This window comes from Astatotilapia calliptera, chromosome 23 (assembly GCF_964374335.1).
Source record: "Astatotilapia calliptera chromosome 23, fAstCal68.1, whole genome shotgun sequence".
NCBI classification, from domain to species: Eukaryota; Metazoa; Chordata; class Actinopteri; order Cichliformes; family Cichlidae; genus Astatotilapia; species Astatotilapia calliptera.
This window is the reverse complement of record NC_137443.1, coordinates 19,971,103-19,991,765: the sequence shown is the minus strand read 5'-3', so window position 1 is coordinate 19,991,765 and position 20,663 is coordinate 19,971,103. Positions and strand designations below refer to the sequence as shown.

General features: G+C 39.1%; 2 protein-coding genes and 1 long non-coding RNA gene across 4 annotated transcripts in view; 2 read left to right on the top strand and 1 right to left on the bottom strand.

The window, feature by feature from the left end:
* LOC113015509 (adenylate cyclase type 8-like) overlaps positions 1 to 3,372 on the top strand; it is a 20,534-nt gene extending 17,162 nt beyond the window's left edge. The window contains exon 24 of the mRNA XM_026157499.2: positions 86 to 3,372. Within this exon, the coding sequence (XP_026013284.1) occupies positions 86 to 268 (183 nt within the window). The 3' untranslated portion in view covers positions 269 to 3,372. The remainder of the gene's footprint in view (positions 1 to 85) is intronic.
* The window catches only part of LOC113015561 (uncharacterized), an 18,117-nt gene extending 10,828 nt beyond the window's left edge, over positions 1 to 7,289 (bottom strand). For both annotated transcript variants that reach the window (XR_013905414.1, XR_013905415.1), the window contains exons 1-2: positions 7,153 to 7,289; positions 60 to 250 (exon numbers count right to left, since the gene is read on the bottom strand). This is a non-coding gene — a long non-coding RNA (uncharacterized LOC113015561). The remainder of the gene's footprint in view (positions 1 to 59; positions 251 to 7,152) is intronic.
* xdh (xanthine dehydrogenase) lies at positions 293 to 20,663 on the top strand. The gene is made up of 35 exons (XM_026157498.2): positions 293 to 4,027; positions 5,012 to 5,069; positions 9,131 to 9,227; positions 9,380 to 9,488; positions 10,091 to 10,217; positions 10,323 to 10,384; positions 10,463 to 10,555; positions 10,644 to 10,724; positions 11,258 to 11,402; positions 11,517 to 11,609; positions 11,837 to 11,988; positions 12,855 to 12,948; positions 13,324 to 13,433; positions 13,548 to 13,732; positions 14,085 to 14,247; positions 14,331 to 14,420; positions 14,599 to 14,768; positions 14,853 to 14,979; positions 15,051 to 15,170; positions 15,649 to 15,745; positions 15,822 to 15,946; positions 16,043 to 16,176; positions 16,245 to 16,332; positions 16,444 to 16,530; positions 16,618 to 16,809; positions 16,892 to 17,037; positions 17,252 to 17,333; positions 17,431 to 17,526; positions 17,675 to 17,878; positions 17,982 to 18,034; positions 18,116 to 18,230; positions 18,436 to 18,501; positions 18,617 to 18,805; positions 18,893 to 19,060; positions 19,609 to 20,663. The coding sequence occupies exons 1-35, from the start codon at positions 3,929 to 3,931 to the stop codon at positions 19,657 to 19,659; spliced, it is 4,068 nt and encodes a 1,355-aa protein (XP_026013283.2). The 5' UTR covers positions 293 to 3,928; the 3' UTR covers positions 19,660 to 20,663.

Genomic DNA, 20,663 nt, shown 5'->3' with positions numbered 1-20,663 from the left:
AATATTTCAGATAAGAAAAATATCATGTTTAATGTATTAGTTACATAAACTGTACACACCACTGATCAAAGTGTTTTCCCTTCAGGTTCGAACATACTTCGTGAGCAGTCGGGAGGAGCGATCCAGCTTTATAGAGCGTGGTGGGGGGCGGGGCTTCAGCCTCAATAGGAACACACTGGGAGCTGTGGTCTACAGTTTGGTTCAAGCCCAGAAAAGGGAGAAGATGAGGGAGGAGAACGGAGGCTTCCACCTGGTGGAGGCGTCGTGAGGAGGAAAAAAAGGTTTGGTTTTGAGGGTAAAAGGTAAAACTGTCAACATTTGTGAAAGCTGAAATGTTGAAGGGGGTAAGGAGTTTGAACATTCATCTGCATCGTCTTAAAGTAAAGGAAAGATTAGTAATGATGGTGATGGATTGTTGTACTTTTGCTCTGTGTTTTGGAACAAACAACTCCTGTGGTGCTTTGCAGAGCAAAGCTAACAACATGGAATCATGCATGTGCAAATTAAACATCACTAATCACTGAGACACTGAAGGAAAGTTAAAAGTAGACAGATTCTCAGGGGACCTCTCATGTGTCTGTTACTCTGGTTTCTAAGTGGATTCCTGAAGGTTTATTCTGGATATTCAAGCAGCCTTCCTTTATAAGACTCGTCATTCTGCCAAGACTTTGATGCAGAAAAACATTCATGTTTTATTTTATGTGTTTGTGTAGGTTTGATTTCCTCATATGAAACTATGGGTTTTAAGTCAATAAAAGATTATAGTTAAAATTTTAACACAACATGTAACTTTTTACAAAACATATTTGTAAAAAGATTTTATGAAAGTGTGAAGAATTTTCTTATATTTCTTATATTAAGCATTTATTTACTGTGTTTTTATTCTTGCTGTTAAAGGTTTCAAACTCTTCTAGCAATTTTTTTTAAAATTGTCATAACTTTGTCTGACCACCAGATGGAGCCGAGTGCAGGACCAAAAACATTTCAGGATCAAAGCACTTTACATTTAGATATTTTAGATTTGTGGATATATAAGAGACACATTAAGTTGTGACAGAACTTTGTTTGTCTACAGAGGACAAAGTGTGTCTATAAGAAGCGTTGATTTAAAAAATAAATAAATAAAAAGGAAAAATAAACGTGGGTTTGTCCCTTGCAGTGTTTTTTTATGGTTAAATGTTTGAGCGCTCTTATATTGTGGCTAATTTACATTAAAGATCTGCCTAATATTTGACAGCTGTTAATGATACTATTTTGTTATTCTAATAAAATAAACAGGAAAAGAGAAATTGCTAATTTCACATGTGTTTACCTTTAAACTTGAGTAGATTTTTCATTTCTAAAAACACTGAAACTTTTCTTTTAGTAAATCCAGCTCCCAGCTTAGGTGTAACTACTAACAGGGTGGTTGTTGTTCTTTTCATAACTAGATTAGGATGATGTAAATCTAATCTTATGTGAAGCCTGTATTAAATGTACCTCAGTGCTCAATCTTATGACTCTTGTGATTGCTGAAAGTAAAAGTCACAGGAAAAGGAAAGTAGATGCTGCGTTAATTCAAAGGTTAATATACCAGAAAATTATATAAGTAATCTGGACCTTACAGGGACAACTACGACTCAGGTGAATAACAACAAATGACATATTACAGTATGCCATGTATGTCCTGCAGTATGACCAACAGGTCCAAGTTTTGGACACAGAGTTACACCTGACTCTAGAATTCACTGGTACAGATTTCATGTTCAAATTCACGGTTGACTCAGCAACTGTCCGAGTCCCATTGCAAAACCACAAGACCAATTGCTCATGGTTAGTATGAAGTGTTTGTGCTGAAACGCTGTGTTTGGTTTTGTGCATTACGACCAGACATCTCCACTTTGGTCTTGTCTGTCCCATAGACATTGTTCCAGAAGTCTTGTGGGTTGTTCAGATGCTACTTTGCAAACCTAAACTGTGTTTAAATTTTGGAAGGCAGCCCTTCCAAACCACCAGCTTTCCGTGTGTTTCACACACTACTCGTGCATTCTGGCTTAATTTTTGTTTAAAAAATAATAAAATGGTTCAGTATGTCATGTTTTGTAGTTCTGCTGAGGTTTTCTTTACCTAATTGAAAGACCTACTAAGTACATGTTCAAGTTCATGGTTGATTCATATCATGTTGTGAAAAACCTTATAATATAAAGAGAATTTAATTTGTTTTTGCCATAAGCGGACTGAGATGGAAAATGTGTTTTAGGAAACTTTCGGGTCGTACAAACACTAAATGCTTTCTGTTAGCAAATCAAACTAGAATGGCACAAATGGCATAAGAACTCATTCACTACTACTTTAAAAACGACTTTCACCGTTAATATTTGTTGGCTAACCTCATGTGAAGATTGTAGCCAGCGCCATTAAATATGATGTACCTCAGGGCTCAGTCATAGGCCCACTGTGACTGTGAATTTAAAAGTCAGTTGTTTATAGGCAAAACAGTTCTATTTGTCTCTTGTATAAACCTTAAAATCCTCCACAACAAACACATCCATGTACATGTGTAACAGAGAAGCAGAATAATTGTGTGGAGTCTGGTTGAACTTTCATTTATCAGCATCTCCTGACTATAAGCGGGGGCCTTTGAGGTTACGGAGGGCAAATCAAATGGATTCACAGCTGGAATCCAGATCACATGAGTCTGTGAGTGATCTGATGTATGTGTGAGGAGAAAGCAGTCTATTCATTGTGCTGTGTTACAAAACTGCATGTTGGCTGACAGGTCTTGTGACATGAATAAATATTTCCGCTCTACAGTCTATAAACCATATAATAATAATAATAATAATAATAATAATAATAATAATAATAATGATATAAAGTTTAAAATCACTGAATTAATTGTTTTACACTTTGAGCTGATGGCGATGTAGTGGATTTAAACTCTTTAAAATGAATAAACTCTTAAAAACTGGTGTTATGTTTAAAAAAAAAACCCTTTAACTTTAAGGAAATGTTTTCACTGTATTTGTTTCATTTTATACCTTTTACTTCTTTTTATTGTTTTGTCAGTATTTATGGTTGAATTATATTCATACTACAAATTATAATTCTTTTCATTATTTATGTACATTTGAATTCTGAGTTTATTATGCATTTCATTTTTCCATTTGAGTATGTTAGTATGTTTTCATAGTCATCTGTTTTATATTTACTTTATCATCATTGTTTTATTACATAGATCTTGTTGTTACATATTTTAAATTTGAATTTCTGGTTTTGTCTCTATTTCCACCTTTATTCAATCACAGTTTGTTTTCTGGCTGTGACCTTCAGTGGGGAGGACTTTGTTGTTGTTTCCAGTCATTGTTCATTAAAGCTGCTGATAGGCTGTGATTTACCATGATTTTCATGTGTATTTGATGTCAATAGATGTAGTTTGAGGGTTCTGTCAAATGCAAAGATAAATTTTCAGTCTTTACTTCAAGGTAAATAAAAACTGAGCAGGAAGCTGACCTGACAGACTGGAACTCGTGAGCGGCTGTGTCAGCTTGAAATTCGTATAATAGTTATCCAGTAACTAGTTTACAGCTATTACACAACTATTATACAGGACTGTGACCTTTGACCTCCAGGTATGCTCATAGCTGTGAATAATTGTTCAGAACAGGAACATCTGCAATGTTAGTTCTGCAGGTCATTCACACACGTTTATTTTATTTTTTTAAGTGAGGGGAAAGAAGTTTCAGACTTTATCAGTTAATCCGCACATGACTGATCATGATTTAACGTTTGATTATTGAGCGCGATCGAAACATCTGAGGGATTGCTACGCTCCTGAACGCACCATCAGGTTTTTGTGGGAGGAGAAGGGGGGCCGGACAGGACATGCCTCCCTCCAGATAACTGAGCCCACGAGGCCGGATCATTAAAGACCAGAAACACCAGCACCATGGAGAGGGCACAGGAGACCGGCAACATGGGGGACCGGACAGGAACCAAGACCCGGTCTGGGTCTGATGAACTCATCTTCTTTGTTAATGGGAAGAAGGTAAAAATATTCATCTTTTAGCTCATTCGTAGTGACTTTACTGTGATCTCAGTCTGCCTCTGTAACATTTATATCATGCTTAATCCATCTTAACGATAACAAAGATCATGAACACTTAATTATGTAAGAATTTAGACTGTGCTTCAAATTGCAGCTGAATCTCCTGATTTTTTTTTATTGTAATCCAAGTAAATTGATTCTATTAATGTTATATTTTTTCACAAATAAAAGAACAAATGAGCAAAAAACTAGTAAAGTAATTAGAAAAAACAGAAGTTTGTTCAGCTGAATAAAAAGTTGGGATGAAAAACTGAAGTATTGCAGAATGTGGAACAAAATGTTGGTGAAAGCAAAACATTGATGACTTACAGGCGACACGGTGCATTAAAAACACATAATAACATTCAGTTTGCTTCTGATAAGTGAGACAAACACAAAAAAGCTGGTAAAATAAATCATAGTAAGCTGTGCATGTGTAGCTGATACTCAGTGAAAGCTTTAATGTTTGTGAGAGGGAGCAAAATGAAAGATTCATTCATTAAAATACAGGATTAATTCAAAATATTCAGAATGTTACATTGGTCAGTTATACTACGCTTAAACCAGAGTCCATGCAAGTTTTAGTATATTTTTAATTACTAAAATCTAGACCAACATTTAATGTTTTATTTCTGATTCAGAATGTTCGATTAATGTAAATTAAGTTTATTTTGACTTTATAGCTGCAGCGTCCTCCTGGTAACTGACTGTTAGTTTGTTTCTGTAAATTTAAACTGGAAGGACATGAGCTGCACTCAGTTTACCTCAGCTGCCATCACTTTTCTGTCTCAGAGCAGTGAATAACTTGTTGATAATTAACTGTAAAACACTGATTTATATGTCCTGGTGTATTTTTCTGTGTATTTTTAGTCTTTTCATGTTGATTAAAATGTAACTTTTGAGCTTCTTTGTACTCTGAAAGATTGATTTGTGTTTGTGCTTCAGATTGTTGAGAAGAACGCAGACCCTGAGATGACCCTGCTGACATATCTGCGGAGAAAATGTATGATCACACATAAAAACACACACACGTCTGTACAGTGTGTAGTATAATCTATAGAGTAACACATATAGTGTAGTGGTAGATAGACTTTGTCCTCAGTCAGTGGTTTTTTCAAGTTCAAGTTCAGCCTTGTTTTTTTCACTGTGCAGACGTTCCTGTTTATCTTTTTCTGTCACTGGTCACGTTTCCACCTTCAGCCTCGCGCACACTACATGAAGAGAAAGAGGAAGAACCCAAAGTAACAACCTAACCCAATAACGCAGCTGTTGATGTCTTTAATATGAATACAGAGGTTTAAATCAGTGGTGTTTTTAAGTGCTGGTTTGGTTTATTGTTTTTCTCATGATGAGCGGCTGCGAGGTCAGTGACTGTCTCTGCAATCAAACAGTCAAAGTCCAGCACTTTCCAGCATTTGGGATTTGTGCCAGAAAGCTTTCCTCTCTCATTTCCTGAGTGTTCATCTGTCATTTGTATTTCATAATTTATGAAATATTAAACTGTGACTGATGTTTCAGACTGCCCTCACAGCACAGCAGTATCTTTCGTGTCCCACTAGAGGAAACTGAATTCACAGGAACTATTAAATTGCCTTTGATAATAGTAAATAAAAGGAGCTAATTACAGGAAATGAAAGCAATCATACCAAAATTGTGCAGTATTGTTCACCATTAGATGTGTATACCACAAGTGTACCGTTTGTTGCTAATGGGTATAAATATAAAAACATATTCCCAACTTTGATTTTTAGTTCAGTTTATTTAAATCTTATTTATATAGCACCAAATCAGAAGAGTCACCTAAAGCCACTTTATGTTGGCTTTAGGTGACTAACAGAGATGGGCAGTAACGCGTTACTGTAATCTGATTACTTTTCCGAGTAACGAGTAAAGTAAGGGATTACTATTGCAAAAACGGTAATTAGATTACCGTTACTTTCCCGTAGGAATGCTGCGTTACTAAAACTGTGATTTCTTGCGAGAATGTCTCACGACAGTGAGGTAAGCGAGTGCACCGTTAGTGACAACAGCTGTGTGCAGATCAACAATGGACAGTGTTGGGGAGTAACGGAATACATGTACCGCCGTTACGTATTTAGAATACAAAATATGAGTAACTGTATTCCGTTACAGTTACCGTTTAAAAAGGTGGTATTCAGAATACAGTTACTTTGTTGAAATAAATGGATTACACTGCGGTACTTTCCTGTTTCATTTTGTCGCGGGTCAGGACTGTTTGGGTTTTGTTTGACAGCTACGTGCTGTTGTTCCAGGCGGCAGCGCTACGGTTGCCATGGTTACAGGGCGACGCTCTCTCTCTCTCTCTTGCGACTGTGTGTTTCCTGGGTGAGAGAGCGCCTTTTCGTTGTTGTGCTAAGCTAACAGGCAGAATGCTACAAGCATAGCTCTAAAGAATGTAGCATCATGGGCAGTATAGTCCGTGTTACAGGGAGAATGCACTGCCATACACGTTATGTGTCTGTGAGCGCGAGGAGGGAGAAAAAGGCGAGTGGAAAGGTACGAGTTGCCGTCGAGGAAAAACGGGAGCTGGAAGCATGTAAATATAATAATAACCACTGCAGCCAAGAAGAGTGCCTGACAAGCCCAGTTGTAAGTAAGCTATTAAGACTCGACTGTACACCGTGTTCGTGTTTTCCTCCGAAAACAATAAGTTCCGTTGGAGCAGTCTTTCAACGCCTCTCTCTGTCTCTCGCAAGAAAAATTGACCCACACAACAAAGTAAAGCTATTTTTCGGCTACGAGCCGACAGGGACCCCGCCGTATTAGTCAGAGGTCCCTTTACTACAGTTCGGAGTCGCGGACCTTCAGTAATAGTAATAAATCACACAGCAATAGTACATTCACGTTGTTGTAAAAAGCACGATAATATATTAAGTAATCCAAAGTATTCAGAATACGTTACTCTCATTGAGTAACGTAACGGAATACGTTACAGAATACATTTTGGGGCATGTATTCTGTATTCTGTAACGGAATACATTTTAAAAGTAACCTTCCCAACACTGACAATGGATCACAGATCGATTGTGGGAGAGAGTATGAGTGTGCAGCGTGGAAGTACTGACCTTACTTTGAGTTTGATTCCATAAAAAGTGACAAAAACATGAGCGTCCATCGTGCGTGGGAAGAAAACTTCTTTTTACAGCGAAAAAAACCCCTAAACTTCCAAGCAAGCTCCGAGAGCGCAACGACGTAATGGGAAACTCACAGAGACACTGCCATATCCTTCCACTGACCGCTGCACAACTGCACCAGGGTAAACCTCCGCCTACCGCAGTCCTGCTTTACAGGTGAAAATAGAGCAACAGGACCGCTGAGTCTTTGACTTTATTTATGTTCTGCTGTGTTTTACTTGCATCTATTTGAAAGAGTGAGTGTAAACAAAAAAAATATTTTATTTTATGTGCTGGAATGTGTAGAAAATAGGTTTAAATGTTAAACTAATCTATTCAACTCAGAGAATGTTGCATATAATTACATTTTTGCTTGATGCATAAAGTTAAAAGATTAAAACTGATGAAACAAGTTAAAAAAAAGAGACTTTTCCATTTGATTACATTTTGTATGATGGATTATGTAGAAAAAGTAGAATTGGGCTGAAAGATCTATCGCTTTATCACCTCTTCAGGTTGTAAATCGTATTTTTAAAAAGTAACTAAGTAACTAAGTAATTAATTACTTTTGAAAATAAGTAATCAGTAAAGTAACAGGATTACTTTTTGGGGAAGTAATCAGTAATTAGTTACTGATTACGTTTTTCAAGTAACTTGACCAACACTGGTGACTAAAGCCACCTAAAGCCAGAGAAATTAAACAGATTCAGAGCATCACACTTTTTAGGTGTTACAAAAAAAATTCCAAGAAATATTCCATCCACAGTTCGGAAGCTTCTTCTTGCAGTTTGTTGAATTACAGCTATTCACTGAGACTGCTATCTGCAATTTTCCGTTACAACAATATTCTTGTAAATGCTGTGGTTACAAGTTTACGTTCATTATTATTCTATAAATGTTACAATGAGAGCAGCAACAACAGATTTCAGATTATTTAGAACCAAAACTAAAACCTTTACTCAATAAATGGTCTCTAGTGCCTTTTGAAGCACCTGAACCAATTACAGAGCAGCATTTTTAGTTCTATGAGAGTGATTAGAGATTTGTAAAAAAAACTGAAAACTGTGTTTGATCGGTCTCAAATTATTTACTGAAATGATTTCTATCATGTAGTACCATAACATAATCCCAAATCAATACAAATACAAAATTCCTCAGCCCTTTCAGCCTGACCTGGCCCTGGATGAAGACGATGATGAAGAAGGCCCTGCTAGCAAGCAGATGGCTTTGAAGCAACAATTATTCTCTGTAAAAATGCTTACAAATGTATGTCAAAGGTGTCCTAAAGCTCAGGAAAATGGGATGATGCTCTTGAACACAAGGTTATCTTTGGCACTTTTTTGACAGTAATCCGTCGCCTAAAAGTAATCATTTATAGTTGTGTTGGTCTTTTCCTAAACCTCACAGAATAGTTTTTAATGTCTAACTCTAAGTGAGTTCAGTGTCTAAACCAAATAGCGTAATTTTAGTACACACCAGGATCAAAAGACATTATACTCCTTATACTTGGAAGAACATCATTTTCCCTCTTATTGTGTATTTCGTTTGTATGTTCGTTCTTAAATTTCTTTAAAAGTGGTTTTAAAATGTCTTTTAAAGTCTTAAACTTGACCTGTTTATGGCTGCAGTAGCCTGCCCGTACTTGTATATATCTGTTTATATTCCACACAAAGACAAAATGAGTCGAGTATCATGTCGTATGAGAACATCTCATCTCAGTGACGTGTTCAGTAACAGTCAGAGTTGCTGATTCAGGTTTTACAGCCGGTCTCTGAGAGCATAACTGTACTCCGACACGCTTCATGACCACATCCAGTGATTTAGTGATTTCACAGTAAAAGTGTGTGTGTGTGTGTGTGTGTGTGTGTGTGTGTGTGTGTGTGTGTGTGTGTGTGTGTGTGTGTGTGTGTGTGTGTGTGTGTGTGTTCAGTGGGTCTAACAGGAACCAAGCTGGGCTGTGCTGAGGGCGGCTGTGGAGCCTGTACTGTAATGCTGTCCAGATACCAAACACACACTAAGCAGCTGCTGTATCCTTACTCTGTGTGTGTTTATACTTGCGTGTGTTTAAAATGTATGTTGTCGATCAGCTGCACTCATGTGCTCCATCCATAACAAACTGATTTCACAGCTGCTAAATAAAACATTTGAGAGCACGTGAACAGTCTTTAACTGCATCCAGTCATTACGCCATCAACGCTTGCCTGGCCCCTCTCTGCTCCCTGCACCTGGTGGCCGTGACGACTGTGGAGGGAATCGGCAGCGTGGCGAGGAAGTTGCACCCTGTCCAGGTTAGAAAAAACAACAAAAAAACAACACATACCTGAACACAAAGGAACATAAGGAACTTGTGTTTCTGCAACTGAAACAAAATGGATTCCATAAATCAAAAATGTAGGTTATTATCTCAAAATTGTTGAAAACATTAAGAGACAATGGCAGAAACAAGTTTCCATGGTAACATATTGCCTTAATGACCTGTATTAAAGAGGCATTTGTCTATGTTTGACCACCAGGGGGAAGAAATTTTACCTACCAGCTGGAAAATGACTGCATTACCTCCTTCTAACAAAGCATTTTTACTCAATTAATTATTTGTATATTTGTACAAAGTTACTAATGAAGCAACTTTTTCAGGTATTAAATTGTTTTTATTGCAAATATTTAAATGGACTTTAATATGACCTGTAGCAATGTGAAACTTTGCAGTTTTCTACTAGCTAGCTAAAACTAGTTTCCTTCCTAATGGAATTGCCATTGAAGAAAACTGTTGAGGAACCATTACAATGTTTTCCTAAAGCTTTTTCCTGAGGCTTCAATTGCAGTAAATACTTGTACATGTATTTACTTTTGTAAATATTTCCCCTAATGGGAGTTTTTTTTCATCATTCAGGAACGAATTGCAAAGGCTCATGGCTCTCAGTGTGGTTTCTGCACGCCAGGTATCGTCATGTCCATGTACGCCCTGCTGAGGAACAATCCCACACCTATGATGGCCGATATGGAGGAGGCTTTCCAAGGTCCTGCCAGAGACAGACTGACTTTTGCTGTTTATTAAATAGGGAAAGAAACTACAGAAGCAGTGATCAGACCTGATGTTTCAACACAAATTATCACATTTTCAGGAAATCTGTGTCGTTGCACTGGATACAGGCCAATACTGGAAGGATACAAGACTTTCACTGTGGTGAGAAGACACCCATGGAGAAGGTTTATTTTTGCCATTACTCTGTTGATGACAGTCCGTTTGTGTGTTTTCCACCAGGAGGGGGGATGCTGTGGAGGGAGGGGGCAGAAAAATGGCTGCTGTATGAGTAATGTGAATGGAGCACAGAATGGTTCAGAGGAGCAAATCAATGTAAGTGATCTTCATTCTTGTTGTTAAAAACTATTGAACAGCCTGTTGAAGGTGTTTGGATGTAAACTGCGTGTATGTTTTTACACAGGAAGCTACGTCTCTTTTTAACCCTGCAGAATTTGCACCCTTTGACCCGACGCAGGAAGTCATCTTTCCTCCTGAACTCATGGTAAATTCACACAAACCCAAGCACACAATCAAGCACAATCACGTTGGGGTAATTTTGGGGAAAAAAACAAAGTACCTACTCTAGGTGTAGGAGCTTCTGAAAAAAATGCTAGGAGGTCTTGACATTGATGGGTTAAACCTAAAAAAACATCAACATCTACCATTTTCCATATGGACGTCTTTTCTTCTAAAGCACCTGTGTAAATGTAAAATGACATAATGGAAACAGAACAAAATTATCAGTATACAAGCACCTTGATTTGATTTGAACATGAGGCCAAGATCCTGAGAAACAGATGGGTGCATCCAGGTGTAACAGGAAGTTAGTTCTTGAGCTCTGGCTGATTTGATCACTAAACAAAGGCAGGTGAAGCTTCAGAGGTGGCTGTGACACATCAAGCTACATTTCCATAAGCACCATGTGAGCTGTAGTTCCACAGTTTCCCTCCAGTCATTTGTTGTGCTATTGATATGTATAATGAACTGATTTCACACATTGTGTTTGTCCCTCTCCTTCCACTTTATTCCACCCAGACTCTCTCTAAAGATCGGAAGCCACATTCGCTGTGTTTCCATGGTGAGCGAATGACATGGCTGCAGCCTGACAGTCTGGATGAGTTTCTGAATCTGAAATGGAAACATCCAGATGCCCGTGTGGTGGTGGGAAACACCGAAGTTGGTCAGTCTGGTTCACTCAGATCATTCATTCACTCCTTCATTTCACAATTAGCACTCATTTACTCAGATAAATACTAACTTACTGACTCATTCACTCTTTCATTTATGCCTTCAGGTGTTGAAGTTAAGTTTAAGAACATGGTTTACCCAGTCATCCTAGCTCCAACCTTCATTCCTGAACTGAGCGCAGTGACTCACGCTGAAGATGGTGAGTACAACTCACGTTGATACCACTGCTAATAAACGTTTCCTTCTGATTGCAAATGAATGAATTAAATAAGAAAGTGGAAAGTAAATAAGAAAGCAAACTGGTTCTTATCACTGAAGAGTAAGTGTTAAGAGAACATAGATTGTCTTCTAAATCAAAAAGGTTAAAGGTTGCTGTAGCTCAGCGATGGGAGAAGAAGCAGTGATGAGAAAATCTCTTTGTTTCAGGGATTGTGTTTGGTGCAGCATGCACTCTCAGCCACATGGCGGTGGTGCTGAGGCAGGCAGTGGAAAGTCTTCCTCCTCATAAGACTGAGGTGTTCCTCGCTGTCCTGGAGCAGCTGCGCTGGTTTGCTGGAGTGCAGATTCGTAATGTAGCGGTGAGTTACCTGGACTGACTGGTACAAAAGTTGTTTGATTCTAGGACACTAGACCTTTTCCAGGACACTAGACCTTTTCCAAGACACAAGTGGGTACTCTGGTGGGGTAAATTTAGGTTCTATGTTATAATGGACCTTTTTGAAGAGATACCCAGTGTGCCTAGGCATGAGGGGCCAATGGAGAGTGTAACATCACCAATCAATACACAGAGACAGCAGAAAATGTCAATAATTTCAAAGTTAATTGACATTTTCAATGATACTCTGGTCCAATGACAATTAAGGTTTAGCTTTGGGGATTATGGAGTGTTTCAAACAATTATATAATTTCTATGATAGTACAGGAGGTGCGTGAAAACAAGAAAGTACTTTAGGGGGCAAGAGAGTGGGAACATCCCAATATATGCAGGTTTCATGGGGGAGGTTAGGGTACATACAGAGAGGTAGTAAGAGGTTTGTGGTTGATGCCCTGTAAGACAAAACATTTCTTCTATGACATACACCAAGTTAGTGGGAAGTTTCATTCGTCTTGGATGTGGCAAAATATACAGAGCAATTTGCATTCAGTTGGATTTGGACCTTTCCAAGGAAATACCCACTGTAGCATAGTAGAAATATACCAGTAAATACACAGAGCTATTTTGTTGTTCACAAGCCCTCAATGACTGGGTATAGAGTAAATTTAGAAGCAAATTTAATCCAGTATGATTTTGAAAAAGGAGTTTTGCTCAACAATAGCTACTGAACCATGCCTATAAGTTTAAAGAACACCTTACGTCATAAAAACATTACTGTGATATAAAAAGTTGAGACTGTCTTGTTTTCTGTGACATTGTGATAAGACGTGATTGTGTCGCGTTTTTCAGGCTGTCGGTGGAAACATCATGACAGCCAGCCCCATATCGGACCTGAACCCGGTCTTTATGGCAGCCGGCTGCAAGCTCACTCTGGTGGACAAAGGTAACAGCACACACTTTTATTCTGGTTGACATAAGGTGCTGATAAAAATTCAAACTAAACTATCCATTCAAGGTAAACCTCCAGAAAAAACATCAGACAAATCTCATTCAGAGCCTGCCTGAGAATCTGCCTGATTTTAGGTTTTTCTTCAGTCTCACAGTGATCAGGTGTCTGATCATCTATCATGTGCCAGGCGCTGCTCACAGGAAATTCAGCTGTTTCCTGGTTACATTTCTCTAAGCTGTAGTTTACGTGTTCATAATAATAACTGTATAAATGTTTGAATAAGAATTACCATTGACAACCAGCTGTTCTTGTGGCTTCCATGTGTTTTGTCTTGTTGACCCTCGCTTTTGACCTCTGACTGTCCTTCAGATGGAAGCCGTGAGATTCAGATGGATGATGGGTTCTTCACAGGTTACAGGAGGACAGCTCTGCAACCTCAGCAGATCCTACTCTCAATTCATATCCCATACAGCAAAAAGGTCGAAGCAGTTTTGTTGATGCAATTACTTCCTGTTACATTTAAACCCCTCCAACCATTTCCTGTGACCACCTCATGTGTTCTGTCAGTCAGCGACTTTGTTTTCTACCTGCAGACTCAGTTTGTGTCTGCCTACAAACAATCCCCTCGCCGTGAGGATGACATCAGTATCGTCACAGCAGCGATGAGCGTCACCTTCACCCCTGGGACCGATGTTGTTGAGAACCTGAGGCTGAGTTTTGGTGGCATGGCACCGACCACAGTACTGGCTAAGAAGACGGCAAACAGACTGATTGGAAGGTAAGAAGGAGTCAAAGGAAAGAAAGATAAAAAATAGAGAAGGGAGGAAGGAAGGAATGGAAGAAAATGGAAATAAGTATACAGGGAAAGAATCAAGAAATTGTCAAAAGAAGTGATGATTTAAGAAGAAAGAAAGGAAGGTAGCAGGAATTATGGGAGGAAGGAAAAATATGAAAGGATGTAAGCACATAGGATGAATGAAAGAAAGTCATTAAGCATTAAAGAAGGGAGGAAGTAAAAAAGGGACGAAGGTCAGGATGAACAAAAAAGGAAAGGAAAAGAAAGGAAAGTAACAAAGAAGAAAAATAAGAAGGAAGGATAGAAGGCTGTAAGAATGTTTGGTATCGTACAGGCCATGGGGAGAGGAGCTTCTAGAGGAGGCTTGCAACTCAATGGCTGAGGAGATGAGCCTGGATCCGTCTGTGCCGGGTGGCATGGTGACATACCGAAGAACTTTAACTCTGAGCCTCTTCTACAAGTTCTACCTGACAGTGCTGCAGAAGCTCCGACTGCAGGTCTGTCTGTTTCCCATCATCAGATTTAAACAACAATTGTCATGTGATTGTTTTTAACAGCTTCTCATTGGTCCATCTCTCAGGGGCTAAAGGTGGCCGAGGTCACCTCCGATTGTCTGAGTGCGACTGAAGTGTACCATCCAGAGACGCCATCCAGCGTTCAGATCTACCAGGTACAACAAAGTGTTTTATGTTATTCTTAAATGAATGTCTACAAAATATTCAAATTTTTCAATTTTCTATGAAATTTCAGAGTTTAATTAAAGTAAATATTTATACATATATAATCTCTGGAAATGTAACAGATTGAGATTTATTGTCCATGTATGTATTTCGAATCTCCTCTTGTAGGCCGTGGCAAAGGGGCAGAACCAGGATGATGTGGTGGGCCGTCCCATAATGCACCTGTCGGCCATGAAGCAGGCAACAGGTGAGGCGGTTTACTGCGATGATGTGCCGCTGTACGAGAACGAGCTCTACCTGTCACTCATCACCAGCAGCAAGGCCCACGCTCGAATATTGTAAGACACCTGTAGAAAACACCCCTGTACTACACTCACCTGTCCAACAGATATATGTCATGTGTAACCAGTTATGTGTTACAGGTCTATAGACACGTCAGGTGCTGAGCGTTGCCCTGGTGTCGTCTGCTTCCTGTTTGCTGATGACATCCCTGGCAGTAACACCGCCGGATCTCTCAAATTTGATGAGACTGTCCTTGCTGACGGCGAGGTTTGTTTTCTTCCAACCAATCATCAGGCTTTGTAGGGTTGAGGTTGATATCTCGTCTGTCCTGTGTGCAGGTGACTTGTGTGGGTCATATCATTGGTGCTGTGGTGGCCAAAACTCAGCTTCAAGCTCAGAGAGCCGCCAAAGCCGTGAGGATCGAGTATGAAGAGCGGCAGCCTGTCATAACCATACAGGTGAGAGCTGACACACCTGAGCTGCTATTGACCAATCATTGATGATCTTTGATGGTTATGTATCCAGAGTGAATGCTGATGTAACATTTTAAACATGTTGATGTAATTTGACACAAAAATAAATCTGCTACCATCTTAATTTCTCAATGTAAATTTACATTTAAAGAAAAAATTAAATTAAATGTAACTTAAATTTACATTATAAAATAAATTTGCACTTACAGTTAACATTGTTAAATTTTTACCATTTCATTCTATTCTATGTATTTCAAGAATTTCTAGCTTCACTTTTTAAAGCATTTTCTGTTGTGTAGAATATAATCTACCTCTAGAATATGTACCTATCTTTTTTATTGCATAAAGTCCAGTAAAATGTTGTAACTTTGTGTTTTTCTAGCAGCTGAGAACCATAAAATAATATTATTTAAATTTTGACTTTTATGCTTAAAATAAAATGTTGTGTTGGTTTGATTGACAGGAGGCTATTGCTACCCAGTCCTTCTATCAGCCAATCAGAACCATACAAAAGGGGGATTTGGAGTTGGGGTTTAAACATGCTGACCACATCCTGGAGGGTAGGACTGTCTCTGTGACTCTATGTGACTCCTCACTTTTCCAGCTGGCATTAATTTTTGATTTGCTGTCTGTCAGGTGAGATGCACATCGGTGGTCAGGAGCATTTCTACTTGGAGACAAATGTTACTCTGGCTGTTCCCCGAGGAGAGGATGGAGAGATGGAGCTCTTTGTTTCCACCCAGGCACCCACCCATACACAGGTAACTCCAATGCTCCAAAACACAGGTAACAATAGCATAAAAACACACACAAAATAAGATGTAATAAATTAACCTATAAGTGTGTCTCTGATTCAGTCTCTGGTGGCAATGGCATTGGGTGTCCCTGCAAACAGGGTGGTGGTCCGCGTGAAGAGGATGGGCGGAGGTTTTGGAGGAAAAGAATCGCGGACCACTTTGCTATCCACTGTGGTTGCTGTGGCAGCAAATAAGTAAGTCCATCAATTTTTAAAACCTCAAGAATCTAACATTGGTAAGAATCTGGCTTTCTGTGCTTCAGACTGAAGAGGCCTGTCAGGTGTATGTTGGACAGAGACGAGGACATGCTAATTACTGGAGGAAGACATCCCTTCTATGGTAAATATAAGGTATGAGGAATAGTACTACTATCAGTGTTGGCAGTAGCAGCAGCTATGATACTTATGGCAGTAATTTTAATTTTTGAAGGTAATTTTACTGATCCTTTTCTCTTGCTGCAGGTTGGGTTTTTAAACAGTGGGAGAGTTGTTGCCCTGGATGTGACGTACTATGGTAATGCTGGAAACTCCATGGATCTCTCTCAGGCAGTGAGTATTATTATGAACCACAGACCTTATTCATCTAATTACATGGTATGCTGATAACGCCCTAAAGTTAGCTGTGTATTCAAAAAGATTGTGGAGCGAGCTCTGTTTCACATGGAGAACTCATATAGAGTGCCAAATATACGTGGCCGAGGTTTCCTGTGCCGCACCAACCTGCCATCCAACACCGCTTTCAGAGGCTTTGGAGGGCCACAGGGTATGATGGTGGCAGAGAACTGGATGACCGATGTGGCTCAGAGTCTGGGGAAGTCGCCTGAGGAGGTTGGTGGATAACTGAAGTTGGATAAACAACTAAGTCGAGTTAATGAATGGCAGTCCAGTCAGTGTCTCCATCCTCCTGTAGGTTCGGCGGTTGAACTTGTATATGAAAGGTGATTCAACTCCATTTAATCAAGTCCTGGACCAGATCACCTTAGACCGCTGCTGGGATGAATGCATGTCACGCTCTGGATACCAGCAACGTCGAATTGCCATTGACCTCTACAACAGGTAAGAGAAATTTATTTAGACCAAAATTTCAGTACTTTTGAGTGGATAAGAACAAGTTTCGAAGCAATTTTAGCAACGCAAGAGGTAATAATTATCCAGTCTGCATAACTTCTAAAAATGTACTTTGTGGGATGAGACGCAAAAAGGTTTGAGAAAAGAAATAAAAACATGAAACTTACTTTTTCAAAATGATCATTTTCTGTTTTCTGGGCAGACAGAACCGATGGACCAAACGGGGAATTGCTGTTGTTCCTACCAAATTTGGCATCAGCTTCACTGCACTTTTCCTAAACCAGGTCTGATACACAAACAAACAAATATTTTAAGTTTAAACAGTTCCTATTATTCTTTTATCGTGAGCAGCCTTGATTGGTTGTTTTGATTTGTCTTCAGGCTGGAGCTCTGGTTCATATCTACACAGATGGCTCAGTGTTGTTGACTCATGGAGGGACTGAAATGGGACAAGGACTTCACACCAAGATGGTTCAGGTAAAGGACTCCACTCATCTATTTAAAATCCACATATTTATTTCAAACATCACATTGGATGTTTACAGTTTTTACACTACTGCAATTTAGTGAGAAGCTGTTCAGCCATTCAGAAGCATTCAGAACTGTCTTCGCTGTGTGTTTTCAGGTTGCCAGCAGAGTTCTGGGTATCCCCTCCTCAAAGATCCACATATCAGAGACCAGCACCAACACAGTTCCCAACACCAGTGCAACCGCTGCCTCTGCATCCTCAGACCTCAATGGTGCTGCCTTGAAGAATGCCTGCGAGATCCTGCTGAAACGTCTTGAGCCATTCAAGGCCAAGAATCCTAATGGAACGTGGGAGGACTGGGTAAACAGGGCTAAATTTGTCATAGTACTTTTTGGGGGGGGGGTTATTCCCATTAAATATTCATCTTTTAACTGTACTTGGTGTATTTGTGTCTGTTTACCAGGTGAAAGCAGCTTACTTTGACAGAGTCAGCCTCAGTGCAAATGGTTTTTATAAGTGAGTTCACCAAATGAATCATTGATTAACTTCATATTACAACAAAATGAAAGGTTTCACTGTTTCCCGCTTTCTTATCAGGACTCCAGATATTGGTTATGACTTTGAAACAAACTCAGGCAGAGCCTTCAGCTATTTCTCCTACGGAGTGGCCTGTTCAGAGGTGGAGATAGACTGTTTGACCGGATCACATAAGGTCTGCACCAAGTACAGCTACATTTATCTGAGTTCAAACTCTTGAATCAAATGTTTAAAACGTTTTAAGGAACTCTGACTGATTTTATCACCTCTGTCAATCTGATTAAGGTGTTTAACACCACATTTTTTTTCACTTTTTCAGTTTTTCAATTTTACTGGTAAATTCTGACTTGAGATATTTTCATGACGTATTTGTCTTACAGAACTTGAGTACCACCATAGTGATGGATGTTGGCAACAGTCTCAACCCAGCTATAGATATCGGGCAGGTGAGATATTCAAGTATTATTCATACATAAAGACAACTGATGGATCAATGAACCAATAAAAGAAACAAAAACCACATTTTTATGGTACTGATTCGTTCCTCATGTCTACATTTAGGTTGAGGGAGCATTCATGCAGGGTCTGGGTCTCTTCACCCTGGAAGAGCTTCATTATTCACCCCAGGGAGTCCTCCTCACTCGGGGTCCTGGTTCTTATAAAATCCCTGCCTTCGGTGACATTCCTACCCAGCTTACGGTCTCGTTGCTTCGTGATGCTCCTAATGACAAGGCCATCTTTGCCTCCAAGGTAAGAAATCTGGTAATGCTCAAGACAGTTTAAAAACTGATGATCCTGGATCTAACGGACTTATACTTTTTGTTTTTCCTTTCCCAGGCTGTAGGTGAGCCTCCTCTCTTCTTGGCATCTTCAGTTTTTTATGCCATCAAAGATGCCATCAGTGCTGCACGGGCAGAGTCAGGGATTACCGGGCCATTTAGATTGGACAGCCCTGCTTCTGCCGAGAGGATCCGCAATGCCTGCAGTGACCGCTTCACTAAACTGGTATGAAAATCTTGTGAAAGATCTGGCTTGACAAATCAGGCATAAAAGTTTACACTCAGTACATAAAAATGAGAGTAACTACATCGTCCATGTTCTCATTGCAGCATAACTCCAACTTTTAACAAAATACTTTTTGTGATGTTCAAGTTTCCATTAGCTTTTATTGTTAGCTTTTATGCCGACGACGGCATCCTGTCCATGAAAAGGTTTAGTGAGAATCAGGTCTTGTTACAGCTGTGGATTAACAGTTTTATTTCTTTTCTGCCCAGCTGACTCAAACTGCACTGTTGTCAGATTTGAAGAGATAGGATCCAGATAAACATGCAAAGAAAAAATAAAAAAAATAAAAAGAATTTCAGCTTTGTGGGTATAAAAAAGAACGGATGAAACAAATGACAACATTTAGGTTTTACATTGTGAGATGGTTAAATCTTTTTCATGTCTTTAAAGGAGAAATTGAAAATATGCAGAAAGGTCATTTGGATAAAAGAAACTGAGAGACCTAAAACTGTTTATATTTGAACTTACCAGCTGTTTTTCTATTGCAGTGTCCTCTGGCTGAAGCAGGAACCTTTATCCCCTGGTCTGTTCAGGTGTAGGACGCTCCACTGATGATCAATCAAAAAACCTCAAGAACATATTAAGCCACGTTTAGCCTTGTTACCAGAAAAGCTCCTGAAGGACCAAATATTACGCAATTATGATAGGATTAGAATATTAGGATATCCTGGTGCTACTCTAATATTTGTCTACTGATACAGCATTAATAGGAAAGAATTCAATATTTTTTGTTACACTTTCACTTTAATATTTCAGTTGTAATTTTGTAAACTCGGTATTAATCAAAGGGGACCTTTTCTGCATTTTCTGTTGCAGAGTATATATAATATTGCAGTGTTACAGAGCTAACGTTAGGTCATTATACAGACAAAGCACAGCTCATAGCCAAGAGCTGCTGCACTTCTCCAGCCTTTCATGAGCTGTCCAGTTATTAGAATGTGAGCTTTTCTGTGGGACGGTTGTTAAAAAAGGTTTAGATAACCACCGTGACCTAATTTCCTATTGATTTGGAAAGTCTTGTTGTCAAGCCTCAACATTTTGACCACTATAGTCTTTTTTTCAAGCCAGAAGTGACCATATTTGGAACAAGAGGGAGAGCTGTACATACACAGATATCTGCTTATAGGTGCTAAATAATGCAATAAAAGTCCTGCAATTAGCAGTTAGCCAAAGAGGTCACACATTAAATAATGCAAACTTTAAGCCTCTGTTAAATTTAAACAGGCTAAAAACATGTTTATTTCAATTATAAAGCTGGACATTTTAACATAGGAGTTTATTGGGACTGACTCACTTTTAGAGCCTCACAGGCACATTAGGGGAACTGTAGGTGTTGGCTACACTTTTCAATCCCAGCAACTACTTCTTAGTTTCGCAGATGATAAACTGGGAACTACACCAAGTCCCAGTGTGAGATAAATAAGGATAATTTTGAACAGTGATTCCTAGAATTAAAAACAAGCAGAAAAGGTCCAGTTTAAATTCTGACTGCTTTGCTCAAAGCAATTGTTGCAATATGAATGAAATAAACATATTAAACACA

Excerpts from the sequence above, each read along its gene's own strand:
- xdh (XM_026157498.2), top strand. The coding sequence starts at position 3,929 with ATGGAGAGGGCACAGGAGACCGGCAACATGGGGGACCGGACAGGAACC. Across the intron at positions 15,746-15,821 it reads TGCTGACCACATCCTGGAGG|GTGAGATGCACATCGGTGGT; the intron begins GTAGGACTGTCT and ends GCTGTCTGTCAG. Across the intron at positions 19,061-19,608 it reads GTGACCGCTTCACTAAACTG|TGTCCTCTGGCTGAAGCAGG; the intron begins GTATGAAAATCT and ends TTTCTATTGCAG.